The 16,468-nt window shown below is 35.4% G+C and overlaps 1 protein-coding gene across 30 annotated transcripts in view; it reads left to right on the top strand.

The window, feature by feature from the left end:
* Positions 1–16,468, top strand: part of LOC128696894 (voltage-dependent calcium channel subunit alpha-2/delta-3) — a 346,629-nt gene that overhangs the window by 276,626 nt on the left and 53,535 nt on the right. For 27 of the 30 annotated variants that reach the window (XM_070096124.1, XM_070096153.1, XM_070096134.1 and 24 more), the window contains 4 exons: positions 742–846; positions 10,481–10,510; positions 14,520–14,591; positions 14,976–15,132. In XM_070096124.1, coding sequence (XP_069952225.1) covers positions 742–846; positions 10,481–10,510; positions 14,520–14,591; positions 14,976–15,132 — 364 coding nt within the window. The remainder of the gene's footprint in view (positions 1–741; positions 847–10,480; positions 10,511–14,519; positions 14,592–14,975; positions 15,133–16,468) is intronic. The other 3 variants (XM_070096140.1, XM_070096138.1, XM_070096129.1) reach the window with 1 other exon arrangement.

Genomic DNA, 16,468 nt, shown 5'->3' with positions numbered 1-16,468 from the left:
CAAGTATGTTTGAAATATACTTTGGACTAACTCTTGTTCGTCTCGCTTTAACTAAGACTTGTATCTTGTGCACAAAGATTTTTGGTACCTATTCTCTTATACACACATACGCACTCGCGCGCGTGCACATACAGACATTAATATAAACTAATCAGTACTTCAAGCCTGTTTGAATTCTTTTTAATAGACTTGATTTCTAATTCTAAATGACAATGTATTTTTCCCCCCCTGTGTTTTCAAATCTTTTTGAAAAATGTGAAATTGTTGCCCACTCTCCCCTTCAAAATAAATAATATAAAGTCCTTTAAAATTAATAATAATAATAAAAAAACAGAGTCCTCATATAAGAGATATTTTTTTCTATTTTCCAAAATATATCATTTCATACCTGTTTCACACTTGTTTCTTTCACATCCAGCCTGGTGTATATCAGCGCAGTATATTCCCTGTATATTCCCTGTATACCACAAGTATAGCCCAATTTAAATATTATATGCTAGTTATAAATAATTTATGTCCTTTTTTCAGTTATTAATTCACGTATCTTTTTCCTCCTCTCCTTTCCATCTGTTGTGCCCATCCCTAAATTTTTACTTCCCTTCTTCTTACGCTTTTTTCGTTTTCCATCCTACCTTATTCGTTCTCTTCGATCTTTCCTGTTGTTCCTCTTCTTGTTTACTCTCTCGTTCTCCCTCCCTTTCTCTCTCTCTTTTTTTTTCCTTCCCTCTTTTCCATGGACAGTTCCAAGACATCTTGAAGCCTAACTACAACAGTGTAGACTTTGCTGAAGTGGAACTGACCGATCATGAGCCTGGTCCCCGCTCCAACCACTCCGAACTGCTCGCGGTAAGTCGACAACGCTCTACGGCGACAATGGTAGTCTACACACACACACACACACACACACACACACACACACACACACACACACACACACACACACACACACACACACACACACACACACACACACACACACACCTCACACCTAGAAGGATAATAGCCCCAGTCTTGAAGACAGCACACGGCTATGAGATTGGCCAACACGCACCTTAGCAGTTAGTCGACTCATCACTACTCACTAGTCGGCAAATACACTCACTTCTAAATCAAGGTAAGAACACAGAGGAATTGAGACTTTTATTACTGAGAAGTGTAGTTCTCGAGGAAGTTCACCAAGCCTATACAAAGAATATAAGGCCACTGATGTATATTGTGGGAACATAGCAAGGTGTAGACAGAAGAACATAAGCACTTTAGTAGACCTTACTTCTTATGCTAGTAGATATAGTAGTAGTAGTAATAGTAGCTATAATAGTAGTAGTAGTAGTAGTTATAATAGTAGTAGTAGTAGCAGTAGCATCAGTAGTAGTAGTAGTAGTAGCATCAGTAGTAGTAGTAGTAGTAGTAGTAGTAGTAGTAGTAGCAGTAGCATCAGTAGTAGTAGTAGTAGTAGTAGTAGTAGCAGTAGCATCAGTAGTAGTAGTAGTAGTAGTAGCATCAGTAGTAGTAGTAGTAGTAGTAGTAGCAGTAGCATCAGTAGTAGTAGTAGTAGTAGTAGCATCAGTAGTAGTAGTAGTAGTAGTAGCAGCAGCAGCAGTAGCATCAGTAGTAGTAGTAGCAGTAGCATCAGTAGTAGTAGTAGTAGTAGTAGCATCAGTAGTAGTAGTAGTAGTAGTAGCAGTAGCGTCAGTAGTAGTAGTAGTAGTAGTAGCAGTAGCATCAGTAGTAGTAGTAGTAGTAACCACCTGGTGTTGGATGACGGCTGGGTTTATCGTTTTAAGGAGGATTCGTGTTAATATTTTAGAGTTTATTAAGGTGTTCTCTAAAAGGGAGACAGTTGGCACTTCATGACATTCTCATGTGTGCTTGTTCAGTGTTTGTTCTTCCTGCACCTCGCCACGTTCGCTTTAAACACCCTGAGAATCCCTCTGTTGTTTATATATTCCTGCTAAAGCTTCTGGACTGCAAAACATAACCATAATAAATGTCTCTAGTTTCTCTTGTCTTTTGCCTAACAAACACACGCATCATGGGTTTACAGACTTGAAACATCTGCCTTAAAAACCTCATTGGATTCTGCGACATAAGGCGATATATAAGTGGACAGACTGTATAAACACAAGCCGATATACGAGTGGACAGACTGTATAAACACAAGCCGATATATAAGTGGACAGACTGTATAAACACAAGCCGATATATAAGTGGACAGACTGTATAAACACAAGGCGATATATAAGTGGACAGACTGTATAAACACAAGCCGATATACGAGTGGACAGACTGTATAAACACAAGCCGATATACGAGTGGACAGACTGTATAAACACAAGCCGATATATAAGTGGACATACTGTATAAACACAAGCCGATATACGAGTGGACAGACTGTATAAACACAAGGCGATATATAAATGGACAGACTGTATAAACACAAGGCGATATACGAGTGGACAGACTGTATAAACACAAGGCGATATACGAGTGGACAGACTGTATAAACACAAGCCGATATATAAGTGGACAGACTGTATAAACACAAGGCAATATATAAGTGGACAGACTGTATAAACACAAGGCGATATACGAGTGGACAGACTGTATAAACACAAGCCGATATATAAGTGGACAGACTGTATAAACACAAGCCGATATATAAGTGGACAGACTGTATAAACACAAGGCGATATGTAAGTGGACAGACTGTATAAACACAAGCCGATATATAAGTGGACAGACTGTATAAACACAAGGCGATATATAAGTGGACAGACTGTATAAGCACAAGGCGATATACGAGTGGACAGACTGTATAAACACAAGCCGATATATAAGTGGACAGACTGTATAAACACAAGCCGATATACGAGTGAACAGACTGTATAAACACAAGCCGATATACGAGTGGACAGACTGTATAAACACAAGGCGATATATAAGTGGACAGACTGTATAAACACAAGCCGATATATAAGTGGACAGACTGTATAAACACAAGGCGATATATAAGTGGACAGACTGTATAAACACAAGGCGATATACGAGTGGACAGACTGTATAAACACAAGCCGATATATAAGTGGACAGACTGTATAAACACAAGCCGATATATAAGTGGACAGACTGTATAAACACAAGGCGATATATAAGTGGACAGACTGTATAAACACAAGCCGATATACGAGTGGACAGACTGTATAAACACAAGAAACACAAGAAACACTTTAATGCTTTCTGGTATCATAAATAAGTAATTTTAGATACATAGTCACCAGAGGATTTCAAGTGCTAGGAATGACCTGTCTACAGGTGAAAGTGATACGACCGGAATACAGGATTGTTATGCAAACTAATAAAATAATATACTAAAGATCTAATAAAGAGTTTAATTCCAGGTCAACAAAATCAAACCTGTTGTTTTTTTTTGTTATTGTTATTATTATTATTGTATTTATAATAATAATAATAATAATAATAATAATAATAATAATAATAATAATAATAATAATAATAATAATATTATTATTATTATTATTGTTATTATTATTATTATTATTTGTCGGGAAAATAACATAAAACAAGCTGAGCGAATTTATTTAGATCTCTTAAAACATAAAAAAATAAAAATATCACGAAATACATTACGGCCAGCAGTAACAGCCTGGTTGATCAGACCCTGATCCACCATGAGGCTTGGTCTCAGGCGGGGGCGTTGACCCCCGAAATTCTCTCCAGGTAAACCCCAGGTAAACATGATCACACCAAAAATCAATAAATACAGATATTACGTCTTTTTTTTCCGTCTAGTTTGTATAGGTATTTCAATGTATTTGGTAATTACGTCTGACGTCTCTAAAAACATTTATTTGAAAAACCTTCCATTAACATAATACACAGAAGTAATTTTGAACATTATATTTTGACTTTTTTTTGTATGTTAGTTAGAATTATAGTTGGGATAACTATACAATTGTAATGTATAGAAATGATGGTAATGACTTAGAAATTATCGATTTTATTGATAACATTAGCATAAATGAAATAATTATATTAACAATAATTAGCTCATTTTGTGAATTGTGAAAATTATCGAGGTTACAGTATAATAATGGCATAATTACGTTAGTTTTTTTTCACTTGAATAAACTTTGATACCTAATTGTAAATTGTAAATTCTTCTATATTTTGGGATTTTTCATTTACGCTAAATTCCTACACGAGTGGCAGGAGAGGCAATACAAAGGTTTGTGATCCGTGGCTGTAGCGGAGACTTATACAGCTCCGAGATCTCTGATGGAGGTGTTTTCATGTCTGTGGTGCAGTGGTAATGTGTTGGCTACAGGCTGGCGAGGTCGGTGGTTCGAGGCTTGAATACAGCCTCATGGTGTCACAGTCTAGAGAGTGGAATTTCAGTTTATTTATTTATGCTTTGTGTTATGTACGTGAGATCCGTTTAAGTTCTAGACACAGTGTAGATCTAGATACAATTTAAATCTGGATCTAGATACTGCCTTTTGTCACTTTTTTTTCTCTCTCTCTTCTTTCACTCTCTCTTCGTACTGTATCTCGTCCTTTTCTCCCTTCTTTCCTCTCTTGTCACTCTTCTCTTACATCTCGCTCTTATCACTCTTCTCTTTCCTTAATTTTCTCAAATCTCCCTCCCTCTCTCTCTCTCTCTTTCTCTCTCTCTCTCTCTCTCTCTCTCTCTCTCTCTCTCTCTCTCTCTCTCTCTCTCTCTCTCTCTCTCTCTCTCTCTCTCTCTCTCTCTCTCTCTCTCTCTCTCTCTCTCTTTCTCTCTTTCTCTCCCTCTCTCTCCCTTAAATCACAAGTTATTAATTATTTTCGGATATGTACTCTTTAAATAATCATTAGAATGAATAATCAAAACAAAAGTTTATTTTGACGAAGATGGAACTTTGCTCCATAAAGTTTTCAGTCTTCGTAACTTCCGAATTCCAGTTAATGTCTCTAACCACTTCAGCCAAGGCTGACAACGAAGTTTCAGTTAAGTTTTCCAACTAGCAATTCCTGATTTCTTGTTCAGTTCTCTTCTGATTACGACTGAGTTTACGCTGTTTGTTTACATGCTGATACAAGGTGGTCACAGTTGTCTCAGTAATAGACAAATAACCCGCATGTGGGAGATTCTTACGACGACTTTCTGGTCCGGTTTGTTGGACAGGGACGGGACGACGAGAGGAAGAAAAAGAAGTAATAGTAATGGAAAAGCTGGTAGTGGAAGCAATAGTAGTAGTATTGATAGTAGAAAATAATGTCAAGAGGCCTTAGTTACTGAAGATATTAGAAGACAATAAAATATGCGATAGACAGGAGAACATGTAGCAAATAGGCATACATGCAATACATAGAAGTACATGCAGTAGGTAGATGTATATGCATAGAAAGGAGTACATGTAGTAGGCTGTAGTACATGCTGTTTAGAAAACTAGAAACTTGATGGCTATTGACCAAAATCAATTCTTACATAAATTTTATGGCCTTTACAAAAAAAAAATATCATCGTTTTTCTTTAGATGTTCTTATTGTTATACTAGTCTCAATGTCGTTGGTAATGAATTAGTCAAATATATATATTCCCAGTAGTCCATTTTCGTGTTGATGATTTTTTTTTGCACTCAAATAAATTTGTGTAGTAGATTGCAGAACCTCCTCCTCCTTTTTCATTAGGTCTATGATTGTGGATGGCCGCAAATCCAGGTATGTCTACACATTTGGTAAGTCTATATCTTTTAGCCACGTCTCTCTTAGGTTTATCAATGAGTATTTAACATTTAGGAATTCTAGAGGGACACATTTAATAACATTTTGTTTGGCGTGGGATCCTACTTAGTCTTGAGTGCTTCTAGAAGGACTTAGATACCAACATTGTGTTTGATGTCGGATCTTGTGTTTGAACACGGTTATGCTTTTGTTGTGTCATGAGGGCTCTTTTCTATGCGACTGAGGAAAAGAAACGTTACTCTTTTGTTGTTTTTGACGAGGGAACTTGTTGTGCAAGAATGGTATATAATACCGACAAGATGAAATTAAGACACATGTGCAACATCTGGGTATCTTTATTGTAGACGTTTCGCCATCCAGTGGCTTTATCAATACAGATTCCAGGACATAACTTGAAGACAGTAGGACTATATACAGAAGATGAGGTAATCAGGACCTACTCCTAGGTTGAGGTCCTGATTACCTCATCTTCTGTATATAGTCCTACTGTCTTCAAGTTATGTCCTAGAATTTGTATTGATAAAGCCACTGGATGGCGATACGTCTACAATAAAGATACCCAGATGTTGCACATGTGAGGGATCTTGTGCGGTAATGGAAACAGTTATGTTTTGGTTGCTTCATGCGGGAACTTGTGTTGTAAATTAACACGGGTATGTTTTTATTGTGTTAGATGAAAAACGCTGTGTTACAATTGAACACGAGCATGTATTTTTTTTCGTTATTTCTTAATATATTTTTGTTATATTAACTTTCACAGTTTTGGTCAGCAGTGTAATGATTGGGGTGAACGGGATGATAACTTGAAATAAACAATAAGAGAATAAATTAAGGATCCTCATATGTGGTGATTTATCTATGTTGATTTAATAGGAAACTAAAATAAGTTTAATCTACAGTATGAAATATATTTTTGGATTGCTATGAGTGGATTCTATAATAAACTATGGCAGTAGGTGTACATGGTGAGCACATGTATGCACATATGTACACATGGGAGGTGTAGCTATCAAAGCAACCATGCAGGTGACCCAAAAAAAAAAAATTGGTTGGTTACTGAGGTTTAAAAACTATTTGATGTACGAGGGCCATCAAGAAAGCTTTAATAAAAATCTAAGTGTACATGAGATAATACAACCATCGTTGTACATGTGCTGCAGCTCTCAGTTCATGTACACTACTCAGAATGTATAAAATGTGTGACGAGGAAATTAATGATAATCATTACTAAGAAATGTGAACAATGATACAGGAGAAGTATGTCGGTTTTACACACACACATATATATATATATATATATATATATATATGTCGTGCCGAATAGGCAGAACTGGTCAATTAGCAGGAACTCATTTAAAATTATGTCCTTTCCGAAATTTTCTTTTATACATTTAAAGATATATTTTTTTCATTAATGTTAATGTAAAAAATTTTAATTTTGCATCAAAAGAATCTTAGAAAACTTATCTAACCTTATTATAACAAAAGCAATTTATTTTAGCCTAACCCAACTAAATATATTTTAGATTTGTTTACAGTAATTTAATACTAAACAAACACAGTGAAATATATTTTTTTCGTTAGGTTCAGAATGATTTTATCGAAATTATTGCATACACAAATTTTCGTTTGTCCTATATGGCAAGATGAGCGTTGCTATTTAAGCTAAGATCGCAAGTTCTGCCTATTCGGCACGACATATATAGATATATATAGATATATATATATATATATATATATATATATATATATATATATATATATATATATGGAACATTAAAATGGTATAAAATACCGACAGGTTGTTAGGTAAGACACATATGCAACAGTTAGGTATCTTTATTATGAAACGTTTCGCCTACACAGTAGGCTTCTTCAGTCAAGTACAGAAAAGTTGATAGAAGCAGAAGATACTTGAAGACGATGTAATCATATTGTTTCATACTATGGAACAATACTCTTCTCCAGACTGAGGGACTGACCACCTCAAAACTTTAAGGGTGATGGACTGATTACATCGTCTTCAAGTATCTTCTGCTTCTATCAACTTTTCTGTACTTGACTGAAGAAGCCTACTGTGTAGGCGAAACGTTTCATAATAAAGATACCTAACTGTTGCATATGTGTCTTACCTAACCACATATATATATATATATATATATATATATATATATATATATATATATATATATATATATATATATATATATATATATATATGTATATATATATATATATATATATATATATATATATATATATATATATATATATATATATATATATATATATTTATCTTGCTAATTTATGAATAATTAGATAATTGGGATTTTTTTTCCAAAATGGTCATTCTCAGCCTGATCAATATCTATTTTCTTTTATCTTTCTTTCTTTCTTCCTTTCTTTCTTCTTTTCTTCTTTTTTTGTAAAATTCGTCCACATTTTTTTTTGTTATTACTATTTTTCTGAGGTCAGATTTAATATCTAGATTAAAGAGGGTGTCCAGTTTTGGTTGGGTTTTACCCAATTATTGTTTACGACTTGAGTACAGCTTAAGTACGTCGGTTTTTAATTAGTTACAAAATAGTATTTTCACAGTTGTCACCATCTCCTTTGAGTGGTTCAAGTAGTAAGTAAATCTTGTCTTCTTGAAGATTATTATTATTATTATAATCAAAAAAGAAGCGCTAAGCCACAAGGACTATACAGCGCTGCGTCTTCTTGAAGAGAAATGTCATAGCTATTTACTGTCACCGGATATCGTTTATTTTGCCAGTTTGTTTAAACTTCTAGAATTAATATGCTGGGTATGAAGGTTTTTGTAATGTTACGATTTGTGAGCTTTTTTTCTAGGCTGTTTACTAGGTTATCTCGTTCAAAGTTTCTATTAATTCGTGGTTGGTTTTTATTAATTCGTCTCTGGTTCTTTTAATTGGAACACGACACTGTCTTCTATCTCTTTATTAGCGTTTCTTAGGCACCTTATTTCCTCTTGTAAATTTTTAACTTTCAGTATTTAGCTCTGATAGTTACTCTCAGAAATGGAAATAGCATTCAGTGACGGAGGGAAATATTCCATTTTATAAAGAAAAGTAGCTGGTTCTAGGATTCTCTGGGATAAAATGGAAGCCTCAGCTGGCGTCATTTAGGTGCTGCCAGCATAGAGGGATCAGGAAGAGTCCGTATCCAACCCAGGAGTGGTGTTGAGTTGTATTTAATGCCTATCAACTGCATAAAGGGTCACAAGGGACATACACTTCTTGATGTATATGACCTTTTCTGGGAGTATCCACTTAAGCATAGTGATACAGCATCTCAGTATATACTGTGCTGCTGAAGCATGCGAAGGTAAAGTTGAAAATACTTGCAAAAATTCAGATGTTTGTTTGTGAACTCCGAGGTTTTGGAATGTGAAGCAAAGTTAAGGGATCCAGATCCGGCATCATTTGAAGACCTGAGATCCAGAGCAAAGTTGATCGTGGCTTTCAAAATACATTAATAAAATTAAATAGGGCAGAAAGTCATAGTGTGGGAGAAGTCATAGTGTGGGAACTCAGAGATTAGTTCAAATGATCCATAGTGACCAATGTAAAAGTGTGAGGTTAGGGAAAAAAAATAATACATTAGGAACTGATGTAGCAGAGACCAGCTCGAAATGACAGAATGAACAGACCACCAAAAAAAACAGGTATTAGCTACACTAATTAATTAAAGTGCAAAAGTAGTGGCCCAAGAGCTAGGAATTATTATCCAGTGAGAAAATAATGTATATACAATTGAGTGATTAAACACACACACACACACAAAACACACAGACACACAGACACACAGACACACACAAACACACACACACACACACACACACACACACACACACACACACACACACACACACACACACACACACACACACACACACACACACACACACACTCACACTTAGGTAAGTGTTGAATGCTTTCTAACTAAACATTAATAGCATATATGCTTTTGCATCAATCTCTGTACATACATTCTCTTTCAAGTTATTAAAATAAAAGTCCATAACACTTTTGAAACAATAAATCAGTATACTCTGTAATAATATATATGTTTAATATTCATCGTTTCTCTTAATGTTGTTCTTTCTGTCTTTCATTTAATTAAAAAAATGAAGTTTAATAATTTTTTTTAATGTAAACTGTCATGTTTGCTTTTTTTGAGTTATTTTACAATATTTATTTTTTTAGTACCTTTGGAATTCGAATTCTGAATGAACTTGCTTTCACGAACTCATGTAAACAGAACTCATGTAAACAGAACTCATGTAAACAGAACTCATTTAAACAGAACTCATGTAAACAGAACTCATGTAAACAGATTTCTGTTTGTTAGTATTCATGTCAATTCTAATTTCCCGTTCCTTCCTAAGCTGAAATATAGATTAATTATATATATAAAGATCGACCGCCTTTTAATAAACGCAAATACCCCTCATCTTCGAAACTTTTTTTTCTAGCATTAGTTTATCCTGGCTTTTATTTAAATTATATATTATGTGATAATTTCGTGACTAAACAATAAATAAAAATAGAGAACTTGAGATGGTTTCAATATTTACTGACGTCTGAAGTCAATGTTAAATGAAAGACTCACATAATTTCAGAATTCGACCTGTTACTAATTTATTAAAACTTCACTCTTCTTTATGTATATTTTGGATGTTTTTTCTTCCTTTTACATGTTGTGTGAGCAGCTGACTGGATGGAGAGATTATTATAGCAAGGTGACTGACCAGTGCTGAAGGGTGTGGCAACTAAAAGTTACTTCTTGTCTCCACTTCTTGTGCCATTTGACCTCCAACCTCTTGTATTGTCGCAAGATTTGTTGGTTGGAGGATGAAAGGAGGAGTCTACTTCCTCCTTCCTGCTAGTTAAGGGACTCTGGACGGACTTCCTCCTCTTTCCTAGTAGCCAAAGACCTGAGGGAACTTTTTATTTATTTATTTTTGCCCTCATGACTCTGGTCACTTAAAATAATGGTCTTTTACTATGGGGTCGAGGAGCCTAAAGAGTGCCTGCCTCTTTCTTCTTGATCAAGAGGCTGAGGACTGCTTCTTTCCTCTCAGCTAAAAGACTCTTAGAGCTGCTCTCGTATTTATCCATTTGCTTTCTAGAATTTCTGGCCTTCCTGTTCCCCTGCTATGTGACCATCTTCCAGCCTTGTAATTGTTGATTGTGTGTTTCTGTGTGTGTGTGTGTTTGTGTTTGTTTTTATTCCGTATACCAAATTCTCTCTTCCTGCCAAGGGTACTGCAGTTTAAAAGGGGAGAGTGGGGCCTCGTGGACCAGCTCCAGCAAGCACTCCCCAAGCATGCATCTCTGGTTATCAAGGCAGGAGTGAAAATTTGGCCTCGTGACCTGGAAATGATCTTATGTCATTGATATCTTGGTTTACAAACCGTATATATATATATATATATATATATATATATATATATATATATATATATATATATATATATATATATATATATATATATATATATATATATATATATATATATATATATATATATATATATATATATATATATATGTGTGTAATAAGATCACAGGGCACAGGTGATATCTTAATATGCTATATAACCACAGTGAAGAATAGTAATATTCCAATCGCTTTCGTGATTTCTCATGAGTTTACGTATGTGAACAGTATGCCATTGCTCTCTGGTTTACAGATAAAGCAGAATATGGATAGTGAACTAAAGTTCTGTATTATTTTTCTTCTGTAAAGCCGGTACCTTGTGCATGTGTTGTGTCTGACCCCAGCCGAGGGGACGGAGTTGGGGGAAGTGGTATCCAGTGCTCGTCCTGGATTGCGAACGAACAGCCAAAAAAACAATCACTGTGCTTCTCATAATCTAAATACGCCCTCAGAAATATTTGTTTTGTCTCCCCTCTCCCATTCCTCAAAAACATAATACTCTTTATTGTAATATATAAAAATCAATATTTGGTTGAAATATTTAATTAGTACGTTTTTGTTTAAGTGCTTTATTCCATATCTTAGATAATTTATGATCGGTAACTGTGAAAAAAAACGCCTCAGCCTCCCCTACCATCAGTGTTGTAAGACCTGCCTTTATCCCTTATTATGCAGCTGAGTGGTTCAGTCTGACTTAGTTGCGTGAGGTGGACACCCGTCGACAAATAGTTATCTTATTAACAACTCTAACTTTAACATATAAGACCTTGATCATGTAATATTAGAGTAAGTGTGAAAATTATCTTCACTGAAGTATACAGTGCTATAGAGGGGTAATTCCCCAACTAGATGATTTCAATTAGTTCAGTGGTGTGGCAAGTGTGAAATAGAACCACCATGTAGGGAGAAGTTGGAGTGTGGCTGTGAGCTGGTAAATGATGGATAAAAGACTCACACAGCAGAAAGAGACCTTGCGTCAGTACAACGTTGCGCTTACGAGTGATTGAACCAAATACTACTTCGTCATACTTGACGAAGCCTCGTGCAACTGAGACGATGAAAAATAAATGGGTGGGTCATCACATGGCTGAGACCCGCGTCAGGAAACAATTGTCCCGTTTCCTGACAAACCTAACGTAACTTAAATGGTCTTCGTTTTGCTCTGAGTGTATTTTTTCATTATTTACTGAAAAGAAAAGAGATCTTGTGGGTCAGATTTTCAACGGCTGCAAATTCCTCCTTGGGAGATCTGAGAAATTCTTTGCCTCTTTTCCCTTAAGATTCTCCCAAGTGACGACACACGTATAAAGTGGCTTTGGTTATTGCGCCAGAGCTTTATCCTAACAAGATGCTTCCTCATCCCACGGAAGATGTGGAAAGTGGAGGTTTAAAAGGAACCTGTGATAAGTGTTTGATTTGTCGCCTCGTGTATGCTTATGATATATTTGATTATTATTATTATTATTATTATTATTATTATTATTATTATTATTATTATTATTATTATCATCATCATCATCATCGTTTTTCTCTGTCAATCCTATGGGTGGCATAAGTGTTGTAAAGAAAAAAAACACTACTGTTACTGGAACAATGCACATATAACCCGCACATAGGAAAGAGAATCTTACGACGACATTTCGATCCAGCCTGGATCATTTACAAGTCGGACCATTTACAAGTGTGACTTGTAAATGGTCCAAGTCGGACCAGTACTTCACCATAATTGGCGTATAAGTGTTGTGCTTTGTCACCCAGGCGACGGTTGGCCACAGCCTGTCTTGTAGCACAGGATTCCATCAAGTCGTGAGCGGATCACATGTCTGGCATCCGAGTATTGTGTTCTAGTGTTCAGTGTTCAGTGTTCAGTGTTCGTAGAACACAATATCTGCGCACAGCCATGACACCCATCAAGATCTGTTTTTCTTAATCGTCATTAGTTTGCTCACAAAAAATATGCCAAGTAATTGTAGACTAGCTTTAAATATTTCTTGACTGACGTAAAGTCTTTGATATATGTTGGTTAGATGCTACTTCAGTAGATGTATTTAGGGAGATTAATTGCCATAACGATCATGTACTTTTAATCCATTTAATGTCTTAAAATTGAATTTAACAGAAAGATCTTCGTAAGATAGTAATGAAACTGATTATTTGTACACCTTCAGTTGTTCATATTGTTGACAGAAATGTTTTAATCTGAAAGAAATAAAGATTCAGCATCTCTCTTATCCCCCCCCCAATTTATTCCTTAAAACATATCAGATAAATATTTTTTTATTTCCCCTTTATTTTTATCCTTACTCATGACAAATAACCTGATTTGTTACCTGGGAATTTCTGTTTTAGGATTCTTAAATAAGGGGAAATTAGGGTCCAGGAAAGAGGAAAGATTTATGCAGTATTTATATTTGGCATGAAGTGCTCTTCCTGTCTCGAACTTTGCTATGCTACACTGACATATACTAAATTTGTTGTAAGTTTTTGTACTCTTTGTCTTCCTCCCATGAAATTAATTAATATTTTCCTCATTATTCCTCCTTCCATTTGTCATTTACTGATTTTTCCTTGCAGTTCTTTTATCCATCTCATATTCTTATTAATTTTTCTGCATCTTCAGTGCTTTATCGAGATTTTACAAGGGTATCCAGGCGTATAGTTATGTGACTTACACTTCTCGTCCGGAACACAGCTTATGACCTGAACCTTCTCCTCCTCCTCCTCCGCTTCCTCCATCTCCTGTGTTTCTATATCAATATAACAACCTTTCTTACATGTAGAATTAAAAAAAAAGAGTAGCGATCTTTCAAGTGTTCCCTATACATCCAGATTTGTAATTACCCTTCTAAACATTGACAAAAAATCGCTCTCTCACTCTTCTTTCAGCTGATCCTAAAGTATTTTTATGAGTATGCGTATAATTCACTACCCCAACTAACACTGCGGACAGCCTTAGTAGAGAGGAGTAGAGGATATTTCTCCAGCTGGCTAATACGTTTCTGTGGGTCTCACCAGCATACTTTTCCTCATATACTGAGATATTCATCAGCATGACTGAACTTGGTGCTTCTCATTGTCTGTGAGAGACATGGTTTTTTGCTTACGAGTCACCATCACCACAGGGATTTTCAGTCCTGTTTTCGAATATCTGCATGTGTAACTCGACATAGTTATTAACCAGCTCCTCCTTGATTCAGTTAGACATCTCTTGTCAGTCTCATCTTTGTGAAAGCAAAGCAAGAATGTCACCAACATGCCTGATTACACATCCACATGCCACTGTTTACTCATCCAAAACTGTTTTCCAGCTTCGTCGCGATTTGATTGAGCAGCGGGGTGGTGAAGCTGTTCTTGATGTTAAAATCCATATGGATGGCATGGTAAGGCTGTTGCAAAGTTCATAACTGTAGTAGTGCAAGTTAATTAGAAACTAGATGTTATAATTAAGGAAGTACCAAAGTATCGGTTTCGGTTAAAATACAACCGATACCAACCGATACTTTTAAAATTATTAATATTAAAAGTAATATTAGAAGTACAGTGCCTGCACTCTGAAGGAGGGGTGTTAATGTTGCAGTTTTATAACTGTAGTGTAGGGACGCCTCTGGCAAGACAGTGATGGAGTGAATGATGATGAGAGTGTTTCTTCCTTTTCGGGTCACCCTACCTTGGTGGGAAACGGCCAGTGTGTTAATAAAAAAAATAATATTAAAAGTGTGTCTAAAAAAATACTAACACCTAATCTAGAAATTACAATATTCTAGAAACGCGTAGTACAAAGGAAGCAGAGGTACTTCACACAGAAGATAGGTGGAACGCCCTTCAGTCTGGGCATCGCTATGCCTGAAGGATACGGCAAGTATAAAGTGCACGGGCAGATTGAACTCTCAAGGGTCATTCAGGATCCCAGAGGAGCTAAAGGTGAGACTTGGGGAAATCAGTTAAAATATTTTTGTTAGAGGGATTTGCTTGGGTTAAAAAAGACATGAACAACGAATACGCGAATTCTTAAAATATTAAAAGAGGCCTAAATTAGTGTAGATAAATAGGGAAAACATTAATGTAATTCATTTATTATTTTTAAGACTGTATTAAGTCGCTTGAGTGTATATATATATATATATATATATATATATATATATATATATATATATATATATATATATATATATATATATATATATATATTTATATATATATATATATATATATATATATATATATATATATATATATATATATATATATATATATATATATATATATATATATATATATATATATATATATAGAAGCATCAGGGAAGAGAGAGGTGAAGGTTTATAAACTAAAAGAGGAGGCAGTTAGGGTAAGATATAAACAGCTATTGGAGGATAGATGGGCTAATGAGAGCATAGGCAATGGGGTCGAAGAGGTATGGGGTAGGTTTAAAAATGTAGTGTTAGAGTGTTCAGCAGAAGTTTGTGGTTACAGGAAAGTGGGTGCAGGAGGGAAGAGGAGCGATTGGTGGAATGATGATGTGAAGAGAGTAGTAAGGGAGAAAAAGTTAGCGTATGAGAAGTTTTTACAAAGTAGAAGTGATGCAAGGAGGGAGGAGTATATGGAGAAAAAGAGAGAAGTTAAGAGAGTGGTGAAGCAATGTAAAAAGAGAGCAAATGAGAGAGTGGGTGAGATGTTATCAACAAATTTTGTTGAAAATAAGAAAAAGTTTTGGAGTGAGATTAACAAGTTAAGAAAGCCTAGAGAACAAATGGATTTGTCAGTTAAAAATAGGAGAGGAGAGTTATTAAATGGAGAGTTAGAGGTATTGGGAAGATGGAAGGAATATTTTGAGGAATTGTTAAATGTTGATGAAGATAGGGAAGCTGTGATTTCGTGTATAGGGCAAGGAGGAATAACATCTTGTAGGAGTGAGGAAGAGCCAGTTGTGAGTGTGGGGGAAGTTCGTGAGGCAGTAGGTAAAATGAAAGGGGGTAAGGCAGCCGGGATTGATGGGATAAAGATAGAAATGTTAAAAGCAGGTGGGGATATAGTTTTGGAGTGGTTGGTGCAATTATTTAATAAATGTATGGAAGAGGGTAAGGTACCTAGGGATTGGCAGAGAGCATGCATAGTTCCTTTGTATAAAGGCAAAGGGGATAAAAGAGAGTGCAAAAATTATAGGGGGATAAGTCTGTTGAGTGTACCTGGTAAAGTGTATGGTAGAGTTATAATTGAAAGAATTAAGAGTAAGACGGAGAATAGGATAGCAGATGAA

Source organism: Cherax quadricarinatus, chromosome 52 (assembly GCF_038502225.1).
Source record: "Cherax quadricarinatus isolate ZL_2023a chromosome 52, ASM3850222v1, whole genome shotgun sequence".
NCBI lineage: Eukaryota > Metazoa > Arthropoda > Malacostraca > Decapoda > Parastacidae > Cherax > Cherax quadricarinatus.
Note: the sequence above shows the minus strand (reverse complement) of the source record. Positions and strands in the feature narration are given on the sequence as shown.